Consider the following 26,316-nt stretch of genomic DNA (forward strand, 5'->3'; position numbering starts at 1 on the left):
GCCTGACGATATGTACCCAGAACCACCCACGACAATGTTTTAGCCCCATCAGGCATTGGGAGTTCTACCCAGAATTCAAATGGGCGGCGGAGACTGCGGGAACTATGGGATAGCTACCCACAGTGCAACGCTCCGGAAGTGGACGGTTGCCTCGGTACTGTGGACGTACTCTGCCGACTACATGCACTTAGAGCATTTGTGTGGGGAGACACACGATCGACTGTGTAAAAACGCTTTCTACAAAACCGACTTCTATAAATTCGACCTAATTTTGTAGTGTAGACAAGGACAGAAGTTCTGCAGATGAAGCCAGTTTATTAAGATGCTCTAGAGCTAGTGATGCCATCCTTACATTCTATAACCACCAGCTTCCTTAGAAAAACAGAGAAATGGGATCCACTGTCTATGCTTTCTTTCATACTTGCAGTCTTGTTAACTCACTGTGTTGTCCCCAGATCTGGCTTTTACCCTCCAGAATAGGAGATTTCCTCCTTTGGGCTCTCTCACACATTCTGGAGCGTAATATTCTCAGAATTAATTCCTGCAATTATATTTGACCAAATAATAGTCCTGATCTTTTAACTACAGCAAGATGTTGGCAAGGCTGAGTACCAATTTACCTTCAAGTAAACATGATCATTTTAAATGAACCCAGATAGCATTTAACTGAGACCATTTCAAATCTTTGGAGCATTCTGTTGCTCCAGAAAGGCATTAACTCTGGGTGTTATTTTCTTTAAAGACAAGCTGTTACCGTTCCTCTAATTTACAAAGAATATTTTCATAACAGAGTAAGACTAATGTCTCACAACTCCTTAACTATAAAACATTATGCTTGAAAGAAAGTCACAAGTTCCTAGCATTAAGCTGCGCCAGGATTTCACGGTTAGAATTTTCCTCTTCTTGGCTGGCTGTTCATTTCCTTAGAAGCAGGAATGCTTTCTGGTTTTACAGCCAAGTTGGCTAAGAGAAGCAAAATCAGTAAGGTATTCATGTGGTCACGTTACATTAAATGTCTCTGGCATATAGCTCCTATTATAATTCGCAACAAAAAGTAGCAGAACACCATTGTGTATATATTGTAATAGTTTCACTCTCTCGAGCAGGCGTGCTTACAGGAGGCGGCAGATTAAAGAACTTGTGTTGCCCTAGACAGAAAGAAATAACATCTGCCAGTTGTGTTTATTTGTAGTGATGTATGATTTATGCTTTCCCATTTGTAAGTGGTAGAGAGAAATGGATCATGTGACACTGTTTAGATAATCCTCAAGAAAATTCAGAGTATATCATGTGGGGGTTGTCCTTTCATACGAGACAGACTGGAGAATGGCAGAGAGGAGCGAGAGTTCCTAAAATTCTTGGAATGGGGTTAAAGGCCCAGTCAGATGGGTTTTCAAGAAGACTGGGTCAGGGTTATGGGAGAAAGCAGGAAGGCACGAGTAAGCTAAGAACAAAAATGGTCTGGGTTGAATGGTCATTTCCTATTATTTATTGGACACTATCTACATAGCTGGCCCTGTGCAGACAAAGGAAAACATAAATCCTGGCTCCAAAGATCTTTATCTAAAGTGGACAAAGACAATACAGCAAATGCACACAAGTCTGTTCCTAAACCATACGCAGTGAGAGAGAGGTAGGTATCACTCATAAGCTACCAGATTCGAAGGGTCTTTCTTTTGCCCATGCTTTCCTCTTGTGGCTTTGCATTGCGGTCACCCTCTCTCCTCTGAGACTACCAAGCCCATAGCTGACAGCATGCATTTTTCTAACCAGTAAAAGCAGGAAAGCAGCCTTGCAGGACCAGAACCCCACTGCGCTGGGTGCTGTACAGAGACCCAGTACAAGACAGCACTGAAAAGCTTACAATCTAATTTGGGAACCGGAATGGTGCAACTACCTCAAAAGGGAAGAGATTTCTTGTTGAGATGAAGGTAGCACTCCCAGCTACCTTCGAGACACCACTGACTTCCTAAGGAAACTACAATCCATCGGTGATCTTCCTGATAACACCATCCTGGCCACTATGGATGTAGAAGCCCTCTACACCAACATTCCACACAAAGATGGACTACAAGCCGTCAAGAACACTATCCCCAATAATGTCACAGCTAACCTGGTGGCTGAACTTTGTGACTTTGTCCTTACCCATAACTATTTTACATTTGGGGACAATGTATACCTTCAAATCAGCGGCACTGCTATGGGTATCCGCATGGCCCCACAGTATGCCAACATTTTTATGGCTGACTTAGAACATTGCTTCCACAGCTCTCATCCCCTAACGCCCCTACTCTACTTGCGCTATATTGATGACATCTTCATCATCTGGACCCATGGAAAAGAAGCCTTTGAGGAATTCCACCATGATTTCAACAATTTCCATCCCACCATCAACCTCAGCCTGGTCCAGTCCACACAAGAGATCCACTTCCTGGACCCTACAGTGCTAATAAACGATGGTCACATAAACACCACCCTATACCGGAAAACTACTGACCGCTATTCCTACCTACATGCCTCCACACCACACGATCCATCGTCTACAGCCAAGCTCTGTGATACAACCACATTTGCTCCAACCCCTCAGACAGAGACAAACACCTACAAGATCTCTACCAAGCATTCTTACAACTACAATACCCACCTGCGGAAGTGAAGAAACAGATTGATAGAGCCAGAAGAGTTCCCAGAAGTCACCTACTAGAGGACAGGCCTAACAAAGAAAATAACAGAACGCCACTAGCCGTCACCTTCAGCCCCCAACTAAAACCCCTCCAACGCATTATTAAGGATCTACAACCTATCCTGAAGGATGACCCAACACTCTCACAAATCTTGGGAGACAGGCCAGTCCTTGCCTACAGATAGCCCCCCAACCTGAAACAAATACTCACCAGCAACCACATACCACACAACAGAACCACTAACCCAGGAACCTATCCTTGCAACAAAGCTCGTTGCCAACTGTGCCCACATATCTATTCAGGGGACACCATCACAGGGCCTAATAACATCAGCCACACTATCAGAGGCTCGTTCACCTGCACATCCACCAGTGTGATATATGCCATCATGTGCCAGCAATGCCCCTCTGCCATGTACATTGGTCAAACTGGACAGTCTCTACGTAAAAGAATAAATGGACACAAATCAGACATCAAGAATTATAACATTCAAAAAACAGTTGGAGAACACTTCAATCTCTCTGGTCACGCAATTACAGACATGAAAGTTGCTATATTACAACAAAAAAACTTCAAATCCAGACTCCAGTGAGAAACTGTTGAATTGGAATTCATTTGCAAATTGGATACAATTAACTTAGGCTTGAATAGAGACTGGGAGTGGCTAAGTCATTATGCAAGGTAACCTATTTCCCCTTGTTTTTTCCTCCCCCCCCCCCCCCCACGTTCTTGTAAAACCCTGGATTTGTGCTGGAAATGGCCCACCTTGATTATCATACACATTGTAAGGAGAGTGATCACTTTAGATAAGCTATTACCAGCAGGAGAGTGGGGTGGGAGGAGGTATTTTTTCATGCTTTGTGTGTATATAAAAAAATCTTCTACACTTTCCACAGTATGCATCCGATGAAGTGAGCTGTAGCTCACGAAAGCTTATGCTCAAATAAATTGGTTAGTCTCTAAGGTGCCACAAGTCCTCCTTTTCTTTTTGCGAATACGGACTAACACGGCTGCTACTCTGAAACTTGTTGAGATGGCATCTTTGATTATTATTCTAGACACTGCCCCCCAAAAACCTGAATAATAACATGAAAGCAATCCACGGTTAAAGACAAAGAGGGATTTCATGTTGAGAGGCAAGGCCTAGAGGTCAGAGCACTGGTCTGAGAAGCAGGAATCTCAAAACTTAACCTTATTTATTGAGACTGTACACTCACTGGGACAGGGCTCATCTCTTTGTGGTGTGTTTGTGCAGCACCTACCACTATGGGACGCTGATTAATGATGGGGATTCCTGAGTGCTACCATAATACAAGTAACAAAAATATGGTATTCATCTCACATCTCCCATGAAAAAAACTACATTAAACAATAAGTATTAACCAATGTAACCATTGTTTAAACAGTGGCTCGGTTTCACTTAAAATACTATGTCTTTGAGCAGCTAACTGGTGCCGCTTATTTTGCTACAGGTTCTGAATAAGGACACAAAGCACAGCCTTCCTGGGGAAGAGAAGCAACTCTGCTGCATAAATTAAGACTATATTGATGTGACAGATGTAGGGCACTTAATGACCTTCCCCAAGAGCAAGTCACACAGGAACAGTGGAGACAATTTTCAAGACTGTCAAAAGAATGAAAAACATGACAGGATTCCAGGCACCCAGTGCATTCCCCCGTTGCTTCAGACTTCCCATCACTGCAAGTAGTAGTTCCCATACGCCAATTCACCAAACATAGGCTTCATGTCATTAATCAGGCTGGCTACCTTTTTAAACAGCATTTGAAGAGTCAGCCATCCAGGTGATAAGAGTCTGCAAGTAAATAAAAAAAAAAAATCTAGGTACTAACGTGGGTGGAAATGGTCAGATTACAGTAAGAAGTCAGCATGCTGAGACAGACAGACAGACAGATCAGAGAAACAAATCCCAACATTGACACAGAAAGCAGCATATTTTACTTCTTACCTCTGCAAGAGGGAGGTTTCCTTGACTTGTTTCAGTGAGAGCTGTAGCAGCTCCAGAGCTTTTGCCTGAGTCTGAAGAAAATACACCCTCTTGACTCTTCAGATGATTCTGACTTTTGCATTGCACCATTTTTTTTCTTTTTTTGTCAACAAGAGCCCTGATCTTGCAATGAAAACTGCACAGGCAGAACCCCACTCAGTCGAATCAAGTTCTAGGTCTTGGTCCTTCTCTTCAAGGTGCTCAGTGGTGCGGACCTAGGGTCTCTAAAAGATCAACTAAAGCTGTGGGATACAGACAATGGTTGACATCTTTGCTCCCCTGGCACGATGGAATCATCTCTAGCAAGGGTACAGCTCACCTGTGCAAGAGACAGAGCTTTCTTGGGGACCAGCCCAAGACTGTGGAATGAACTCTCACAGGAACTAAGGACCATCACAAACCCCTCCACCTTCCTCTCCAAGTGCATTGTGCATTTCTTTGCCTTCTCTAACATAAATACACACACAAATTCCAAAACAGACCATTGCACTTCACACACTCCCCCAGGAGAGGATGAGAGAACCACCACCACATGACAGATGTGTAGTCATCTTGCTTAATGTACTACTGGAAGGGGCTCAGATACTATGTTGACGAGCACAGTTTAGGAAATTGTATAAAACAAAATTTGCAGGGGTTCCATGTGGGCAGAAAAGTGTGCGTCTACAGTGTTCTCATTGCAGGACTGGACCCTATGGCATTATTAGTCCATTATTAACCCATTGGGCAGAGGCAGGATCACATTTTTAAACACTTTTTCAAGGGGATTTAGAGAATAGCTTCTATTGCAATTCCCTTACTTTCATCACTAACGAGAGAGTTCAAGGAAAATGGGGCCAGTGCTTTCCTGGCACGGAAGCCATAAAGAACTTGCCCTTTCACACGCAACACACCTTTTTGGGATTTCCCCCATTTCCCCCCACAAAAAAAGCTTCCCCTGCACCAGATAATAGCCAGAATTCCCATTAGTTTAGATTTTCCTTCATCATTGTGTAAATGATGCATTCTACTTTGGACGACCAATATTGTTCTAAATGGACAATGTTCAATAGTAAAAGATTAGCAGCAAAAACCAAACTATGCCATTGGTCTAGAAAACAAGTTCATTACATTTGTAGAGCTAATCAGGAGAGCAAAAGAACAAAAACACATCAAAGGCTTAAATGGAAAGATGCTAGTTTGAAAGTGTAACAAATTATCAATGAGACAAAATGCGTAAGGACAGAATTAAATTAAATTAAATGTAATTAAAATAGGAATTAAGTGGAAGACACATTGAACCAGAGCACATACTGCAAATAGATGCACCCACCACTAATATCATACAGCATCATGCAGAACAATGCATAAGCAGAGTTGTTTTTTTTATTTACAGACAGGAGAAAATGTTATTAGACTTACATAATAAAGGATGAACCCAGAGGTGGGATTTGAGATCTCATGTCCTGCAAATTCAGTTGGCTGCAATACTCTTCACCTTCTGTCTTCAAGTGTTGCATACAGTGCTGCAGCGTAACAGCTGCCAGTTTCACCCCAGGGTGTCTGCATTTCAGCAGCAGAGTAAGACTCTGATCCTACAAAAAGTTTTACATGCATATTTAATCTTAGACATATGGAGTGGTCTCATTTAACTCAAGAGGTTAAGATTAAGCAAGTGCATAAGTCTCTGCAAGATCAGGGCCAAAATGATACCTGTATAACGTTTGTGTATTAATAAGTAAAGGGTTTCAGAACTCTAGAAAGTTGCTGTATATTGTTAACAACGCATTTCAACCACTTTCCCCCAGTTAGCTATAAAGATGAGCAACATGAGCTGCAAAATAGCCCGATTTCTCAAATCCGAAACAGGAACATGGCAGGAGTAGATGTGATATTCTGATTGTTTTAGATACTGAAAAACAGAGCATAAGGGAACTGGATAATTAGGGGACTGGGAACAGGATGATGAAGTACAGTTCTTTGCATTTGTCTCAGGTCAGTAACAGCCATTTTATGCCCCAAAACTGAGACTGGCTACATGCCACTGACTTCAGTGGAGCTTAATGAGCCTGCAGGGTTCCGTCCAAACGGAGCAAAATACAAGAGTGGGACTGTGGTTCCCATCTTGGGGTCAGGAAGCTTGCACACTTCTGCTGAATCTTTTTGGGGAGACAGCCTCCGTTTCTTATTTTATTTATTTGGCACTGTTGCTGGAGTATGACTTCCCCCCCCCCGAAAACTAGATCGCAATGACCAGATTCTGAATGTAAGTTTCCTCATTATACTTATCAAAGTCAGAACAGGATGACTTGCTAAAACAGATACTTTAGACACTTCAACTTTCCACTTTTGGAGGCTGCAACCCGAGTACACGAACATCTCTCTTCAAATCAGGAAGTACAGTCACAAAAATCAAGCAAGTTCCACCACAAGTTAACTTAAAGCAAGGAACGAACCAAGCATTTTGAGAATTAACTGCAAAATACAGCTACACTGAACTGGCATTTTTATACTTCCGCTGAATGAAATGCTATTTGATGCTGTTACTTTGAGGATATACTCCAAGGACTTGCTTGGAAGAAATCCATACAGCAGTCTTGCAAATCATGCTATTTCAGTTTTGCAAATGACTAGGAGAAACACGCATTTACAGCCGTAAGAGCTGTAGAAGAAAATGGAACTTTGATACACAAAGATGAATTCCTTATCACAGCTTGGCTGTGCTCACAGAACATGTGCTTTCCATTTTAAACTTGAGGAGAGAAAGTTACAGGCATCTCAAGCACGAGACTAAATTCAAGGAAGTAGGTCGGTAATTTTTCCTTTTCAAAGATGGTCAGAATGAAAACAAAACCAAAAAAACAAATCTAGCTACTCGCTAGTTCCCAAATTCTTATACACATTTTCCTAAATGCTCATTCATAAAATGATCTAAATGCTCATTCATAAAATGACGGAGTATACCAGCTTCTGCCCCACTGGCCCAGAGAAGTGCAAATCACATCCTTGGGTTTGCCAGGTTTGCTGCACCATGAACGAAAGGAAGATTCACCTTTGAGAGGAAAGGAAGCGTGTGGCATCACCGCATCCCACCCTACTTCAGGAATTCTATTTGGGACGCCATAGGACCCGTGGAGGCTGCAGTAGGGATGCGCCAAATCTGCACATCCCTCAGCCATGAACCCCTCCCAACCCCCTCTCCGAGCAGCACTGCTGGCCTATGTGCTCCTCAAAACACTGAGAACCAAATCCCAGTACTCAAGCTCGCAAATGAAATGCTACCTGTGGTTTATTTTTTATCAATGTTTAGTTTGCAAGACCCAGAAAAATGCCCACAGCACTTCATTGCCTTCGTTAGTATCCCCACTTACAGGTGTGACAGAAAGAATAAAAAACAGCACTCTGTAGTCAGGGCTGAATTAATCTTTTGTGGGCCCCGGTGCCCGGACCATGGCCCCACCCCCTGCTCTGCCCCCAAGGCCGTGCCCCTGCTTAGCCTCTTCCCCCTGAAGCCCCGCCCGTGCTCCATCCTGAGGCCCCGCCCATGCCCCACCCGGACTCTTTCCCCCAAGCCCTGCCTGCCACCCGCATGGGGGGAAGGGGCAGAGAGGAACGAGCAGTGGTGGGACCTCGGTGGGGAAGAGGCCAAGTGAGGGCAGGGCCTCAAGGTGGAGCACAGGGAGAAGGGGGGAGTGGGGCCACAGTCCAGGCACTGGGGCTCCTTCTCAGTGTGGGCCCAGTGCCACAGTAAACTTGGCACTGTCTGTAGTACCCCAGTGAGTGAGCCCCTGGAGGAGAACCTTCTGGGATACCTCTGAGCTTGATGGCTCAGTAATTTCTATTTATCCTTGCAAGGGATTGAAGCCGTGTCAACAGAACCTCATGGTCAACAGTATCAAAACAGAACAAGTAGCTACATACCATAGCTTGATCTAAAATGTGATTGACAGAAACGGTTCCACCTTGCATGTTGCCGTGACACTGGGAGTACCTTTCCCAGACTTGAAGGAGAGCTCTGTGTAGCTTGAAAGTTTGTCTCTCTCACCAACAAAAGTGGGCCCAATAAAGATATTACCTCACCCACCTTGTCTCTCTAATATCCTGGTACCGACATGGCTACAGCTACACTGCAAACAGGAATTGTTCATGGCAGCACAGTATCTGCACATGATTAAAGGATGGAGTGGAAGCTGTTATATGCCTCAAAGTCACAGTGAGGTACATACAAACCACCAAAAAAGGAAGGGATTGTTTCCTCGCCACTTGAGATGCTCCCTGATACCCCTGGTGCCTTGAAAGAGCTGTGATATCTCAGACTTTCCAGGGTTATCACATTGTAGGCACAGATAGGACAAAGAATGGAGCAAAGGCATAAAAATCCATCTGCTGATGTCTGTATTTGAAGCATTATGCATCCAAATTATTGTATTTAGATTAGAAGCTCCCTTCGGCAAGGATCACAACTTCCTCTATATTTTGTACAGCACTGAATACACTGTCGTTGCTCAATAAACAAACTGAATAATCTCTCCAGAGGGTGATGGTGATACATTTGCATATACGACTATTAATGGTAGCTGTTATTTTTAAAGGGAGAATACTGGATTTTTTTGAGGACTGTGACTAGTTAAGATGTTTCTTGTCATATAATTTGCATTTGTTTTACTGGAATTCTTTAATCTTTTAAAAATTTCCATATCATCTCTCATACAGTCACCGTTCAAGAATGAGAAACAACTCTAAAGAAACTTACATGCCAAAATATTGAAAAAGTATAATAACTCTTGCAAGAAGAAATACATACCAGTAAAACCACAAAGGTGGCAATTGTGTCTGTGTTGCCTTATTGTTTGCTAGGAGAGTTTTAGGAGTGAATCAAAACTGCTCAACATATTTAAAAAAATAATCTTCTTTCAGTACTTGGTTTTCAAATATATTTTACTTCCGAACTTCCCTTTTCAATAATTGAAAATCCATTCTGTTACAACGGCCTCTATATACCAACTAACTAGCACATTCAACTTATGGGAGAGTCATTTATGTGTTCTTCCTCTCCAAAGCTGTGTTTCCCTTTTTTGTTGTGTTGTGGTTTAGCCTGTTTCTTTCAAAAGATCTGTCAAGAAATCCCATTTAATCCCAGTAATGATGAAAAATTATATTCTTTTATTTTTGTTTAAAATATTTTATATATTCACATTCTGATTAATACAAAATTACAAAAAGACAGTAAGTAGAAAATAAACAGTACTGAGAGATTTCATGCCAAAAATATATGGATTATAACACTAGCTAGACAAAATACTTCCCTAGAAAATTTTCAGATACGTGACTATTAATAAAACCCCCATGTTTTAAAATGTATCTGTTCCTGAAGAGTCCGAGTCCCCATGTACCATACTGATACTTTGTGTCTGGTCATCTATATTCACGGAAGGAAGCATCACGGACATCTTCTCTGGAGAAGTCAGTGAACTTAAATGCGGTACAGTTTCCTCTCCTAAAATAAAAGGCAGAATAATTACATTATTTTACACTCCAAATATAGCAATTTCAAATGTACTAAAGCCATCACCTTCTTGCATCATCTTATGGATATAAGGATACATACTCTTATGTCAAGGATAGACATATGGCAAAACATATGCTGGATGTGTTACACAGCCAGCTACATCTCTGTCTCATATTTCCCAGCGAGGTCTTATTTCAGCCACTACATTTCTTTATGGGGCACTGTACACACATACAGATATGGGGGCGGGGGGAGGTGTGCGTGTGTGTCAGAAATAGAAAAATCTGTATCTTATATAGTCATATACCAAAAGTCTTATGAAACAATTCAAGTTGCGACACCCAGCATATCTGACACAAAATTTAAAAAAGCAAGGAAATGAAAAGTTAAAGTAACTAACAGTAGATACACTCTATCACAATCTCAAATACCCTACATTACAGATCAAACACTGCCTTAACTCCACCCTTGTAGGGAAACCATCCTTCCAGCATCCCCTCCCCTGATTGGATGAACAAGCCCTATGTTAGCCTCTTGTCATTCATCCCCCCTTTCTTCCATCCAGTGGGAGATTCCAGCTGAAGAATAGACGTAACAAGCTGTCTGACAGGAGGTGGCTTATGTGAAAGGAGGCCTGGAGAACTCTACCAGCTCAGTGTGCCTCAACTATCTATGTCTACCTGGTAGAGGGAAGCAACAGCTTGAGTTTTCCTCTGTCATGATCGCAACCTTCTGCCCCAGGAGGTGTAAACGCCCTCAATAGGGTGACATCCCAGGCAGCAGTCAAGCTGACGCTGCACCCCAGCGGTCATGCTACAACGCTGGGAGGCCACTATGGGAAGCACGCCCCAAAGAGTGTGTAGCTGCACTCCTGTGCTGAGCAGCAGGGAAAGCCACTGCAGCGCTGAAAAGCTGGAGAGGGAGAAAACTCCTGCACCCAGACACCAGGGAATGGGAGAGAAGAAAGAGTGGGCAAAAGGTAAGGGTGCTGCTTACATGGAGCTGTGGGAAGAAAACACGATGGGGCAGCAGAAGATGGAGCAGGCAGTAAATCAGTCTACAAGGAGAGTGATAACATGCAATGGAAGCAGAACTGGACTCTAAAACAGCATCAGAATTAAACCACCCAAAGGCAAGCTGACCACAATCAAATCCACTATAGGTTCAGAGAGATTCAGTGGAGTGAGAGCCATTATCCCTCCAAATGGAAGGATATTGACAATTGGTGCTGGGCCCTGTGAAGTGTTCTCTCAGACATTTCTCCTCCCAGTGGAGGTGTGCAGAGTTATGGGGAGGATCCCTTGGAGCAAGCTCCCCAAGACTCTTTTCAGGACTGGTAGCACGCACAATTGGTGCACAGTCACCATGTGATGCTAAGTCTAAGCTTTCTTAGCTGGGTTCTTCCTGTTTTGGTTCCTCTTCTCAGAGTCACCCTTCTTCTTGTCTAACCTCATTAAGTAGGTGCTAGAGGGAAAGGAGGATCTGGATTCAAAACATTAACTAGGCTCCATGCTTCCAGGAGAGGAGGCAAAAAAATACTGAATGACTGGAAGATGGTCTCTCTGCCCTTAGATATCATCTAGCTTTCACTGTTCTTTGGCACCATACGACTAACTGTTTGGTATCTTCTGCAGGATGGGAGGTGGCGGCAATTAATGGCACACAATTCAGGATCTCAAATTAATCACTTTCAGTACCAGTGAGAAAAACAAACAGTATTACAGATTTAACTGTTGTCCATACTACAGCTATTCCAAATAAACAGGACTTCGGGGGGGGGGAGGGGGGGAATCCCCACAGTAGTAATTTGTAAAACCTATTTCTGAACTCTATTTTTCTATTGGTTTAAAATTAAAAATAAGGGACATGGGAAGTTCAAGATAATCATTTCACCACTGTGGAAAAAATGAAACAAGTGGCAAATTAATCTGATCAACATACTATGGAATGAGCCTCTAAAGTAAATTCTTTGAACATATATTTAGTCTTTGGAGTATATAAAGAAACCAGTTACTGAGTAAATTCAATTTACATCTATCTGCTTTACAGCAACTGCAGCACAGATTTAAACATGAGGACAAAAGCCTCCCACAGGTACCTCAGGTCATTAGTCAAAAATTAAAATCTAGGGCAGGGAGGAACCACCCTCCTGCAGCCAATTAATACTGTCAAGCTACCATAAGCTTCATTACATACATAGCATTTTGTGAACTCAATGTCACTTTGTAAAATAAAGGGTTCAGTAACAAACAAACATCCTACAGGCGAGCTGAAAGTATACTTGTTTTGGTGAGTGTGACAGTGAAATTCCTGGTGGAGTTTGTTTTTCTACTAACATGACACAGTACATTAGTGATCTTCCCTTGTTCTCCGACAGCCTCGGCAATTAAAACTCCATTCTCTCAATTCCACACATAAAATATTTGTCAGGCTTATCTATTATGACAATGCAGCAATACCCTGCTTTCACTTAAATGTGCCAAAACATACTTAAATTGCTAATTAAACTGATCAGTGATGGAATAAAAACCACTGCTAATATAAAAAGAAAAGGAGTACTTGTGGCACCTTAGAGACTAACCAATTTATTTGAGCATAAGCTTTCGTGAGCTACAGCTCACTTCATCGGATGCATACTGTGGAACCTGCTAATATAAAATTTCACCTAGTGCTTTTCGGTCTATAGTAACTGCCAACTTCCAAGGAGGTCAAACACATTTATGGTCAAACTCGGTAAATCCAATACAGGGAGCAACCTTTGCTAGCTACACGTTTTGCACCTCAGGAAGACTGGCCCCTGTAGAAGGAAGGCAGAGATACCACTGCTATCTCTTTGTCAGAGTTCCTATTAAGTCAACAATTTACCTGGCTGCTATGGTGACACCCCCTTTCCAATTCAATTCACTCTTCAGGGACTGATCCTCCATTGCACCCACCCCCACCATGAGACTTTGCACAAACAGCCTCATTCCCTTGCTGTCTTTCCTCTGCAAAGTACAGCAGCCAAGCTTTACATTGGCATAAGCCCTGAGCAAACCTAACCCACAGTGAGTACATGCAAGAAGTTGTACATCTTCTGAAGACTATTTAAAAGGACATTTTTGGAAATGCTAAAAAGTTGCACACATCATATATTAAGTTATTTTTCAGAAAGGGCTCACAAGGGCTTTCTATGCAACTAGGGGCTGCTTAAAAAAAGCAACTGGTTATGAAAAATGGGAACTGAAAAGTGTGAATGTTCTGTTGGTCAGAAACTAAGCTAGTATGGACTTAAAATGTGAAAGTGTGATGCCTAAGGAAACTTTGTAAATCATCAATAAACACTAAAGCAAACCTTTGTATACTCTACCTATATTATTTGATGCTTTCAAAGCTTGACTTTGTTAATAATTTCCACAGCCATGCCACTATTCCATGATGTAATTGTTTCAACAGCTGTTTTCAGGTTTGTTAAAAAAGAATATTCCCTGATGCAAGGGGTTTGCAATAACTTCATCTAAGCTGCCAAGTGTTTGAAGCTAGAGTGTTGATAGACCAATACCAGTCTAAGTTCTTCCTAACTTATGTTGTAATATGTTTTGCAGACATACTAGAGTCCAATTTTATGTTTGATATAAAACGTGAAAAGTACATACAGAAACCAATAGAATAATACGTTCTAATCGGTCAACAGAAATATTCTCAGCTATTTCACTATCTTCCATTTATTTTTTTAAAGAGCCATTTAAAATGTGCCGTGTATAAAGAACAATGATTTATTTTCAAGACAATTTTAAAATGTTTTTTACTGTATACATTAGACATGTACAGAAAATGTGTTATCTATACTTTCAATATTTTAAACATGAAGGGTTATGGCTATCCTATTTCAGGAAAGTTTGAGATCTTGCTTCATGACTGCAAGTTTCCAAGGCTGTTGGTATTCTAAGTCTATGTTGGCCTAATGGCACAACTATTAAGTTACCCTCATCTGTGTTTTATTATTGTCAACTCTTTCTAAATCAGACCTCTAATGTGCATGGTGCATACATTATATAAACAACTCATATGCGCGCACACCCCCCCACACCTATATGTAAACACACAAATACACACACACAGAGCACATATGCTTGTGTGCTTATATATCTGCAAATATACAAACATATACACTCGCTAACAGCTGTATCTGCCTTTTTGGCTGGATCTAGTTATCGGTATTTGTCCTGTATAAAATCTTTGGCAAGCTCCTATTTTAATGACGTGGCATTTTGTTTTATTATTTTATCAGAAGATAACAGCTTATGATCAATACACAGAGGCTTTCATCTTAAACATCCTTCATTCATAAATATGCAACTAGTAGTGGTGTATAGTATAGGATATAAAAATTGAATGGAGAATTTCACTATTCCATAAAAACACAGTAAATCAGATAACTAAGCATTATTCTTATCACAAGTTCAGCAGCTTTTGCCTGTTTAGAAGTTCTGGAAGTACTCTATTTAGTTTTATAAACACCTACTTAAACATATTTATAGACATTTTCCTTGTTAAAACCCAAGAAGAAGAACCAGTGACCTCAGATGTCTTTCATTTCTCCAGTCATCATCACCATCTCACAGAATACATTAACATAATTTTTGAAAATTGATACCGTTAACATCCATGTAAGAGCCTTTGATTGGTTGAAATTCAATAACAATGACTGACAACATTTTAGTGACCCTGTGACGGGAAGGTCAGTTTTCAGATTTGGGAGTTTTTTCCCTTGTACTCAGCAGTCTATAACAAATTAATGTTCAGTACTAAATTTCAAGATTCTAACTGAACGAAACATGAAAATTACCTATTTCAATCCATGACTAGTTATAAACATTTTTCTGTGTGAGATGTATTTGCACATACACACTTCATATACAGCATACTGTGCATCAGGAACTTGTGCCAATTTGAACAGGAATCAAACAGATTGAAGAGAGGTTTGGTTACTAACACCATATGTCAACATTAGGAACAAAGAAAAAATGTTTAAATCATTTTTTTCTATTTGGCAAAAGAAAAAACTAAACAAATCTGATTTTTTAAAGCCAAATAAAAACATATGCTTTATCCTTTTAGTCCAGTGCTGTTCTTCCAGGGACAGTTAGTAAGACTGGTATTTTAAATCAAGAATTCTCTTAAATGAGAAACCCAACCAGGGGCCTCGTTCCTGCAACTGGATCTCTAAAGGTGGACGGACCCCTGTGGAAACCTGCAATATATAGGGATCCACTCATGGAACAGTTTGAAGGACTGGGGTACAAACTACTACCCTACAGATACAAAAACAATTTCTATCACTCCCTTCATGTTTGTTGCAAAACATTCCAACCAACCACTCATCCACCCAAGCTTGGATGCTTGCTTTACAAACGTATAATTTAATGCAAAAGTAAAACAGCTAAGTCCGAGAGTAAACTTTCATGCATCTATAAAAACAACTCCAATACAGTACCTCTTGTTCCCTTAATAGCAATAGTTCATATGAATGACTTGTTTCTTCGCATGCCAGATTCCAGCTGCTTCACTTTGTTTAATACTGACTTCAAAGTTTAAACACTGTCCTGTCTCAACAAATAACGTCCCTCACATGGCATTATCAAGTGCTATCCCCAGTGCTCTGAATACAACACCTGCGGCTCTTTAATTCAACATGTTATAAACCTCCTAAAGGGAAGTGACTTTTTAAAATCTTTTGCTTTTGGCTTCCCCCCACCCCCCATTGCCCTTTTTTTTTTTGTGCACAATGAAGCTTTACATCTGGGTTATATTTACAAAGACCTTTAACAAGAAGAGAGAGCATGTATGTTGTTAGGTCCTTTTAGGATAGTAACTGTTAAGGAAAAGAAAGCCAAATGAACTCAAAGAATGTGACTTAATAGCTATAGGTAGCAGAACACTTCACCTGTAGCTCTTACCTTTAAGTAACAATGTGAGGTACACATTGGGCTCAATATGTGTCCGATCCATGTCTCCCTGGGAATCTGTGTTGTAAAAACACTCATTTTAATATCTGGTAGAAGTGAAGAGTTACCAAGTATGGAAACACAAGAAGGATTCTGTTCCATAAAATCAAACTTATCCCAGATTTGCTGGACTATAATATAAGATGAGAAACAGTCTCATCTTGATCCAAGTGGTTTGCATGCAAAATTGAAAAGAGAACATATCCTACAGTGGTTAGTCACTTATGTTGCTAATTATAAGTAGCAATATTTTCAATTTAGCTTTATGTCTATCTGTACTTCCATATACTGACTACACAATTCAATGTTCCTGGAATTTAATCACTTATAGAGTTGGAACCATAGTGTAGAAGAGAAGAATTAATCATATGGTCTCAAGATGCTACACTTACACAGTATAGGATATAGAATACAATATTCTAATCCCTACATCCAGTAATGACAATGAAATGCACAAACTGAGTGGTTATCAACAGTTCTCAAATAATTCCATCAGACCAAATGAAGTTACTCTCCATTGCTCGAGAAGAATATTTTTTAATAAACATCGCATCTAAAAAAAGCAAGCAAGCTATGGGGGCCTAATCTTGCAGTCTTTATTCACGATGAACTCTTCCTGATTTAGATGGGAATTTCCCCTGAATGACAACAGGAGTAGGACCTAGATTATAGAATCATAGAAGATTAGAGTTGGAAGAGAACTCAGGAGGTCACCTAATCCAACCCCCTGCTCAAAGCAGGACCAACACCAACTAAATCATCCCAGCCAAGGTTTTGTCAAGACGACCCTTAAAAACCTCTAAGGATGGAGATTCCACCACCTCCCGATGTAACCCATTCCAGTGCTTCACCATCCTCCTAGTGAAATAGTTTTTCCTAATATCCAACCTAGACCTCCCCCACTGCAACTTGAGACCATTGCTCCTTGTTCTGTCATCTGCCACCACTGAGAACAGCCTAGCTCCATCCTCTTTGGAACTCCCCTTCAGGTAGTTGAAGGCTCCTATCAAATCCCGCCCTCACTCTTCTCTTCTGAAGACTAAATAAACCCACTTCCCTCAGCCTCTCCTCATAAGTCATGTACCCCAGCCCCCTAATCATTTTCGTTGCCCTCTGCTGGACTCTCTCTCCAATTTCTCCACATCCTTTCTGTAATGGGGGGACCAAAACTGGACACAATACTCCAAATGTGGCCCCACCAGTGCCAAATAGAGGGGAATAATCACTTCCCTCGATCTGCTGGCAATGCTCCTGTTAATGCAGCGCAATATACCATTAGCCTTCTTGGCAAAAAGGGCACACTGTTGACTCATATCCAGCTTCTTGTCCACGGTAATCCCCAGGTCCTTTTCTGCAGAACTGCTGCTTAGCCAGTTGGTCCCCAGCCTGTAGCAGTGCATGGGATTCTTTCATCCTAAGTGCAGGACTCTGCAGTTGTCCTTGTTGAACCTCATCAGATTTCTTTTGGCCCAATCCTCCAATTTGTCTAGGTCACTCTGGACCCTATCCCTACTCTCCATCATATCTACCTCTCCCCACAGCTTAGTGTCATCCGCAAACTTGCTGAGGATGCAATCCATCCTATCATCCAGACCATTAATGAAGATGTTGAACAAAACCGGCCCCACGACCAACCCCGCGGCACTCTGCTTCATACCGGCTGCCAACTAGACACTGAGCCGTTGATCACTACCCACTGAGCCCGACGATCTAGCCAGCTTTCTATCCACCTTATAGTCCATTCATCCAATCCATACCTCTTTAAATTGCTGGCAAGAATACTGTGGGCGACTGTATTAAAAGCTTTGCCAAAGTCAAGGTATATCACGTCCACTGCTTACCCCTCATCCACATAGCTTTGGAATTTACATTCAAAGTATATACATTTATCAGACGTCTGTGACACAATGAAGAATTTAATGGGATCGAATTCTCTCTTCCTGATTCCTACTATTCTCCCTTCCTGATTATTTCACACTGCTGGTGGTGAGGCCAGGACTTCCATATACCTTTGCTGTTTGGGGCAGGGACTGTCTTTTCAGAGCGCGTGTGTGTGCGCGCGCGTGTACATTTGAGAGGGGCTCTAATCTTGACAGGGACCTCTGTTTCCTACTGGAATACAAACAATAAAAACACTATAACTAGGGAAAGTTGCTCTTCAAATGCTCACACTTCTATTTTCATGACTGAAAAACTTGGCTGATTTTGTTATAAACCCAGAAGTCCTTCAGCAAACTTGGGCCAAACTTCTAGTGAGCCTGGGCTGAGTTACATTTGAAAAGGAGGAATTTATGGTTAAAACATACAGTTATTTTGCAGAAACAGATTGTCATCTGCAGGGATTTGAACCTGTGACCTCTGGATCTAAAAGTATGAGCCTCTACTTGTTGAGCAAAGAACCCAGACTCCTTGGTTCAAAGGCTGTAGCAACAAAGAAACTTCCATAGGTGGACTAGAGGGGCTACAAAGTGCACTGTGTAAGCATGAGTTACAAGTGGTTTCGACCTAAACTTGGAAGTTTCAGTCTCACTTGGTGTACCCTATTCTTTGTTTTTCTTTCATATTTTTTGGTGTAAACTGTAGTTTAAATGCAAACTATAAATATTTGTAAAAAGAAAAAAGTTTCAGATCCCAAGTCAGTAACAGAAAGGGAGGCAACAGCTTACAAGCTAACAATTTCTAAGGGAAAATATTTGAAAATGAGTTCTTCCTTCCTTCAAACAAGTCTGCGTTCAAGGTTCAGTGGTTTTTCCCAAACAGTTGATGTTCCCACGAATGACAAACAATGCTGAAAGGAACAAGAAAGAAAGAAAAAGAAACATTCTTCAAAATCAGAAATAATATAGGGTAAAAGATCAGTAGAGAAGAAGGACAATTAGAAAGCAGCTCCAGAAGCAAATAATACTATTGAAATGAAAATGGAGAATTTGATATACAAATATTTCATTTCTGTGACTAACATCTCTACTAGTCCTTTAAATCTGGGTTGCCTTGGTCTGTAGTGGATGTAGAGGGAATTGAACTCTTTGCCTAGTAACCCATCTGGCTTGGCCTCACCCCTTTCTGTTGATCTCAGAAAAGTGCTTCCAAAGAACTTATCAAATAATAGAAGTCAGTGCAGTTCATCTTGAACTTCCCTCACGTACAAAAGGAAAAAGACTGTTACTTTTTGTAACTGTTGTTCTTCAAATGTTTTTCAAGATGTGTTGTTCATGTCCATTCCATTGTAGGTGTGTGTGCTTGCCACATGCACCGGTGCCTGGAGTTTTTCCCCACTTCTGGAGGAGCATCCTGACAACGTCTGAGTGGAGGGACCACGACTAGTGTGTTCCGGATGCTGGGGAGGTGTGAGGCTTCTAGCGTGGATCACATGTTGGATGCAGAAGTCCCACAGATGAAGGGCTTCCTGGCACAGAGCCGATGAAAGAGCATCCCCGACCTGCTACATAGAACACGAAGGCCGTGTTGTCCGTCAACAACTGTACTACCCGACTGGAAAGGTGGAGAAGGAACACCACACAAAAGGGTGGCTCTGAGCTCCCTGACATTTATGTGAAGCATAAGCTCCTCTCCTGACCATAGCCTCTGCGTTCGCACTGTACCGAGATGCGTTCCCCATCAGAGGTGAGATGCATCCAATATCAGGGAGACCGTGGGCTTGCAAATGGCACACCTTCCAACACCAGGGTCAGACCACCATTGCAGGGAAGTAAGTATCTATGGCGGGATTGTGAGGAGCTTGTCCAGGTGATACCTGGCCAGGGAGTAGACCAACGCCAGCCACATCTGGAGGGGGCGTAGTCTGAGTCTCACGTGCCAAACTATATATGTGGTGATCGGGTGGGCCATGACTTTGGCAATCAGATCTGCCATTGCCCTGAACCTGGCCTCTGGCATGTAGGCTCTGGCAGAGTCGAAGACCGCTCCGAAAAACTATTCTTTGAACCAGAACCAATGTGGATTTTTGTTAGTTTATCAACAGGCCTAGAGCTTGACAAGTGGCTTGCAACATCTCAACGCTGCACTGGACCTGTACCTTGGAGCAGCCCTTGATGAGCCAATCATTGAGGTATGGACAATCTGGATACCCCGACGTCTGAGGTAGGCCACCACCATTGCCATGCACTTTGTAAATACGCTTGGTGCTGTCACTAGGCCAAAGGGGAGCACTGCGAATTGCTAGTGGGTGGTCCCAACTATGAAAAGTAGGAAACTTCTGTGTCTGTGAAAGATCGATATGTGAAAGTAAGCATCTTTCAGGTCAAGGGCAGTGTACCAGTCTCCTGGATCCAGGGAAGGAATGATCGAGGCCAGGGAGACCATGAAGAATTTCAACTTCTTAAGATACTTGTTGAGGCTCCGTAGGTCGAGAATGGGCTGTAGCCCACCTCTGGACCTTTGGGATCAAAAAAATAATGTGAGTAAAATCCTTTCCCCTTCAAGTACAGAGGGACTTCCTCCACTGCTCCCACTCGGAGAAGGCCCTGCACCACCTGAGGGAGCAGATGCTCGTGAGAAGGGTACCTGAAGAGGGATGGGGTCTGGGGGTGGGGGGGTCGGAGGGAGGGGTAGAAATAAACTGGAGGGTGTACTTCCCTGCTACTGTGCCGAGGACCCACTAGTCCAATTTTATAGAAGCCCTAGCAGGGAGGAACAGAGATAGAGAAAAGCAAGGGTGCTGGATCTAGGACACAGGCTCGAGCGCACTCTCAAAATACTGCTTATTACCCTGCTGACTGCGGGTAGAGCTCGAGGGAGCTGAGGGTGCCAGCTGTTGGCCTTGCCGGCACTTGTAGCTCCTACTCTTTCTATGGAAGGGCTGTCTGGGATTGGTTCCCGAACCTGTGGGAGTGCAGTGGTTTGAACCACTTTTTCACGGGAGCCGGCGTGTAGAGGCCCAGCAAGCACAAGGTAGCCCTAGAGTCTTTCAGGCCATGTAACCTGCTCTCTGTTTGTTCCATGAACAGCGCCAGGCTGTCAAAAGGGAGGTCCTGGATGGATTGCTGAACCTCCACTGACAGGCCCGACAACTGCAGCCAAAAGGCACGCCACATGGAAATGGCCGAAGCCATGGTCCAGGCCGCAAAGTCCACCACACCTGAGGCTACTTGGAGGGCTGCCCTGGCCACAGCTCTGTTCTCATCCAGAATAGCCAGGAACTCTTTCCTGGGCTCCTCTGGCAGCGAGTCTGCAAACCCATGGACTGCCAAATGTTAAAGTCGTAGTAGACAAGTAAGGCCTGATGGTTGGCCACTCTTAACTGGAAGCTGGCAGTTGAATAAATTTTTCTGCCAAAGAGATCACGCCTCTTTGCCTCCTTATTTTTAGGGGTCAATCCCAGTTGGCCCTGACTGTTAGGATATAGATATTCAGGCTTGCCTGTAAAGGCCTATACTTTAAGAATGTAGGTCTATGTTTATCATTTAGCTAGTAATAGAGGTATACAAGAAAGAATCTGTGTAAGGGCCTTCTCTCACTGTGACAGTCTGAGGCCCTGTTCTTGGGCCAATGCCTTTGGCTGAGCAGCAGAGGCAGCCATAAGCTGGGAAGTGAGCGGTCACATCCTCACATTCCAAACTAATCAATATGGGACTGTTAGGAAGGTGATCCGATCTATCACCTCCAGAGAAAGGGAAGAGCCTAGAAGATGTAAAAGGAAATTTAGTTTGATAGTTTTCTGTCTGGTAAGAACTCATTTATCAATAGACAGCTGGGAAACCCTTATGTTTTTATAGATGTTGTTGTGAAATTCTTGCTTCTGTATTGTTTTGTCATTATAGTTCCCACTTTGCTATTGTTTATTTGCATGGTCTCTGTCTGGTTCTGTGATTGTTTCGGTCTGCTGTATAATTAATTTTGCTGGGTGTAAACTAATTAAGGTGGTGGGATATAATTGGTTAGCTAATCATGTTAGGATTGGTTAGGTAAATTTTAGTAGAATGATTGGTTAAGGTATAGCTAAGAATATTACTATATAAATTAGGGGCAAACAGGAAGTAAGTTGGGATTCGAAAATAAGGAAAAAGGAACTTGTATGTAAGCTTGCTGGAAGTTCACCCCAATAAACATCAAATTGTTTGCACCTTCGGACTTTGGATATTGTTGCTCTCTGTTCATGCAAGAAGGACCAGGGAAGTGGGGGAGTGAAGGAATAAGCTCTCTAACACTGACTATCACGCTCATTGGCTGCCGATACCACCGGTGAGCTAGGAGTGGGATGTGTATATAGGTATTCAAATCCTGTAGCAGGGATAAAATACTTTCTCTCCATCTTCTTGGAAATGGGGGGCAGGGAGGAGGGAGTGTGCCACAAGGCCTTGCTCAGCTTTATCACTCCCTCATGGACTGGCAATGCCACCCTGGAGGGGGCTGTGGAGTCGGAGGGTTCTGCCAACTCCTCGGACTCTAACCCCAGGTTCGAAGCCACCCTCTTAAGAAGCTTCTGGTGGGCTTTTATATCATCATGGGGGATCATGTGGGAAAGTCCCGCTATCACCTCATCAGGCGAAGAGGATGAGGAAGCGGGTAATGGTGGGTCTGCCACCTCTGTGGCCTCCGCCAGGGGATCCCAGCTGGGGCTGATTGACCCTGGGGACCTTGGTCTGACTCTGCTTTCGAGTCCACGGGTGGTCAGGAGATAGTCGCTGACCGTTTCTCAGACGCCCCTGACACTGATCGGTGCCCTTGTGATGGTTGGGGAAACCCCCAGGGGTTCCATAGCTGCCAGGCAGCCAGGCATTGACCTTGGTGCCATGTAGGTACTGGTGGTCCTGATGGGAATGTCGACGACCCCAGTGGGTGGCCCTGTCCTGCCAGTAGAACTTCTTCCTCACTCTCTGAGCCTGAGGGAGACACCAGGATGGTGCCGATGCCGCCCATCTACCCCAATCCCGTTGGCCCTCTCCATGGGTCTCCACCGGTGACCTGTACCAGGAAGACTGCTCCCAGTGCCGCGGCTCCGGGGATAGGCGTCGCGTTGTCGTTCGGTGGATCAGCAACGGTACCCCAGTGACTGATGCTTTGAGAGCTGTGCCACTCCATGAATCGGGAGGATTGACGCCTTGCCTGTGGGGATCCGTACCAGTGAACCAATGACGGGACCCTGGGGACCAGTGTCTGGACTCTCTGGAGCAGAGCCAAGAGCTTGGAGATCGATCCCACCACTCCAGGGACCGGTGCTGGGACTCCGGAGACTGGCGGCATGCCTCGACAGGTCTGCAGCAGACAGCCAGCGAATGATGCTGGGATCCCGGGAAACACTGTCTAGAGTCCGGGGAATGACGCCGGGAACTCTGACAGGTAAGCTGGGGGTACCACTCTGGTGCACACTGGGGGAGTAGTGCCACACTGATGGGGACTGCTGGAAAGGTCACAGAGCGGGTTTACCCCTCGAATGGACAGTCACTGTCTGGCTCCACTACAGACAGACAACTTTGATAAAGAGCTTGTGGAGTTAGAAGAATCTGAAAAATGTTAGTTGAGAATGTTAGTTGGCAAAACTTTACCGTCATGAACTCTGAGGGATGCTTAGTATTAGTGTCCCTCTGGATTTTTTTTAATTCAGCAAAAATAATTTTTTAAAAATATTTCCCCTACCTGCATCTTTTTTTCATTTTCTGCAAAGTTTGACAGTTAGATGAAGGGGAAACTGATATTAAAGTATGTTATAAAAATATCTGTCATGTTTAGTTCCAATGGTTATTTCTGATACGGTTTTGGGGTCTAAAGCACACATTTAATGTCAGAATTTAAAGTGAAAGCAGCAAGTATTAAACATGCATACATCCAGATTACTAGTTGTGGGAATCACCACTCAACACCAGTATTATCAAAGTTGGTCAGCACACCCCTGCCTATGCAGATACGCACATTCACTACAACATAGCAGTAGTGCTGGCACCAGAGAGACTTCCTGTCTTTACCTATTAATTGTAATAATGCTCCCTCCGGTGTATCTAAATCCTGACAGCGCCAGAGATTAGAGCACTGGTATTTTACTAATGAGATAGCAGGTAGAATCTCACAGTCAAACATATTTTTAAGCTTTAACCGTTGCTTATTTTTGTTTTTTCATTTCTGAGAGTATCAGGAGAATAACTGAAACTGAACTGACAAATCAAAGTGTGTTTCAAATGCATTCAGACTCTTGCAGTTCACACATTTAACATAAAATCTGGCGCCAGTGAAGTGTCTGAAGAAATAAAGGAATTCTCTCAATAAAGGCTATATAGTGCCGTCGGTTAATGTATTGTTCTTTGCCCTCTAAGAACCTTTGCTCAATCTAGTCTGGGTTGCATCATGAAAATTATCTGTAGTTTGGTGGCTCCTGCACTGGCTTTAGCACACAACTCTCCATATTACTAAGCCACCGCACAATTCACTGTGACTGGCAGTGTCTGCTTATGAAACAGGTTCAGTGTGTTGCAGGTCAAGACTGAATATGTATGTGTAGAACTCCGTGGGAAGCATGCACTCACCTGCTTACAAAATGTCATGTGTCATTCAGCACTATTAATCCCTCACTTTCATTAGGACTCAAACATTCTCCTATGAATTTAAGAGGGCAAGGTTCTGGGAGCAAGCATAATAGAGCACAAGCCAGCCTCTTAATAATATTTAAAGACACTGGGTGAAATCGTGGCCTCACCAAAAACAATGTCAAAACTCTCATCGACTTAAATGGGGCCAAGATTTCACCCATTGTTTTTCTGAAGCTTGGTGTTTAGTGTGCTAGAAGTGTTATCTTAATTAAGTGGCAAAAATAATTCAAAAATATTTTATTTTATTGGATAATTTTTCAGTTGACGGATGCTACATATCCTCTAGTCAGAACCAGTCTTATGCAGAAAGGCACTAATGCTTCGAAGTTGTTGGTGGATCATATTACAATAAAAGCATTATAATACTGGCATCAAGAAGAAGTTTAAGGAATAAATTTTGAAGCAAAGCACAAAGTGAATCATTTCACAAGGACTGCACAAAATCTAAACAGGTGTCTCAACAGAGAGGAGGTAAGGATTTTGTGGGCATGCAAAAAGAAAAGTGAGCTGTAGCTCACGAAAACTTATGCTCAAATAAATTGGTTAGTCTCTAAGGTGCCACAAGTACTCCTTTTCTTTTTGCGAATACAGACTAACACGGCTGTTACTCTGAAACCTGTGGGCATGCAGACGACACTACCCTCTGACCCTTAAATATGATCCACATCTAGGTTAGTATGGAGGTTTGTGCATTAGGAAGCTTGCACTCCAGCTGTCCAAGCCGTCCTGTTCTTTGAACAGATAACTTCTGTCACCAGGGTTGTCTAATAGTCACTTTTCACACGTAACTAACTTCATGAAAAAATCCAAATGTGTGTCAAATGCACTAAAAGTAAGATTCTGTACATTAATTAACATAAGTTTGTGTAAATGGCCAGAGCCCGAGTACCAACATTTTTAATACCTGAATACCCACATAATCCATGTAGAAAAGGAGTATTGTTTTTAAATACTTTAGGTTGACTCTTCCAAAATTATAAAAATTTCCATGTGGAAGTATTTCGCCAAGAATCAGACTAAAGTATTTCAACTACAAATACTCACCATTTTGAGAGATCCATATTTGCAATGTAATTACATAATTTTAATGCATACACTACTCCACGACAGTACACTTGTCTGAAATACTGAGTAAATGTTTTTCTCTGAAAAAAGCAAACAACTAGATCTTGAATAAAAAGACCCTTTAGGTCACCACTTTTCTGAGAACTTTAGTTTCATTTCATTTGAGTGCTATATTCTTTGATAAATATTCCCAGAACAAACACTTCTAATTCTCAAGTTGACAAACTCTTGCCTCAATGACCGCCTTTAAGAACATTTGTTAGACAGCAGACCATAGCAGTTAGAAGCCTGAGGGCTTGTCTACACAGCCCCATAGTTCAGACTGCAAGGGTGAGAACTGCAGCAGGCACCAGCATGCAGTGCTCTAACTGCCCAGCGTAGATGCTGCTGGAGCGAACTACATGGTACCTAGTTTGTGTTAACTTAGTCCTGCTGCTGAAAAGAGAACTACGTTAACCATCACTAAGCATCTTATAACTTGCACCAGAAGCATCTACATGGGGCATTTAGAGTGCAACAATTTGGTGTGCTTTGCAGTTCACACCC

At 42.6% G+C, this 26,316-nt stretch overlaps 1 protein-coding gene across 3 annotated transcripts in view; it reads right to left on the reverse strand.

Annotated features, from left to right (window-relative positions):
* Positions 1 to 9,880: 9,880 nt before the first annotated feature.
* Positions 9,881 to 26,316, reverse strand: part of KIAA0586 — a 134,257-nt gene continuing 117,821 nt past the window's right edge. For 2 of the 3 annotated variants that reach the window (XM_084630194.1, XM_084630193.1), the window contains exons 32-33: positions 16,118 to 16,183; positions 9,882 to 10,166 (exon numbers count right to left, since the gene is read on the reverse strand). In XM_084630194.1, the coding sequence (XP_084486320.1) occupies positions 10,021 to 10,166; positions 16,118 to 16,183 (212 nt within the window). In that variant the 3' untranslated portion in view covers positions 9,882 to 10,020. Of the gene's footprint in view, positions 10,167 to 16,117; positions 16,184 to 26,316 lie in introns of all 3 variants that reach the window. The other variant, XM_084630195.1, reaches the window with a different exon arrangement.

The sequence above is a fragment of the Lepidochelys olivacea genome (genome assembly GCF_965140295.1).
Source record: "Lepidochelys olivacea isolate rLepOli2 genome assembly, chromosome: 6".
NCBI classification, from domain to species: Eukaryota; Metazoa; Chordata; order Testudines; family Cheloniidae; genus Lepidochelys; species Lepidochelys olivacea.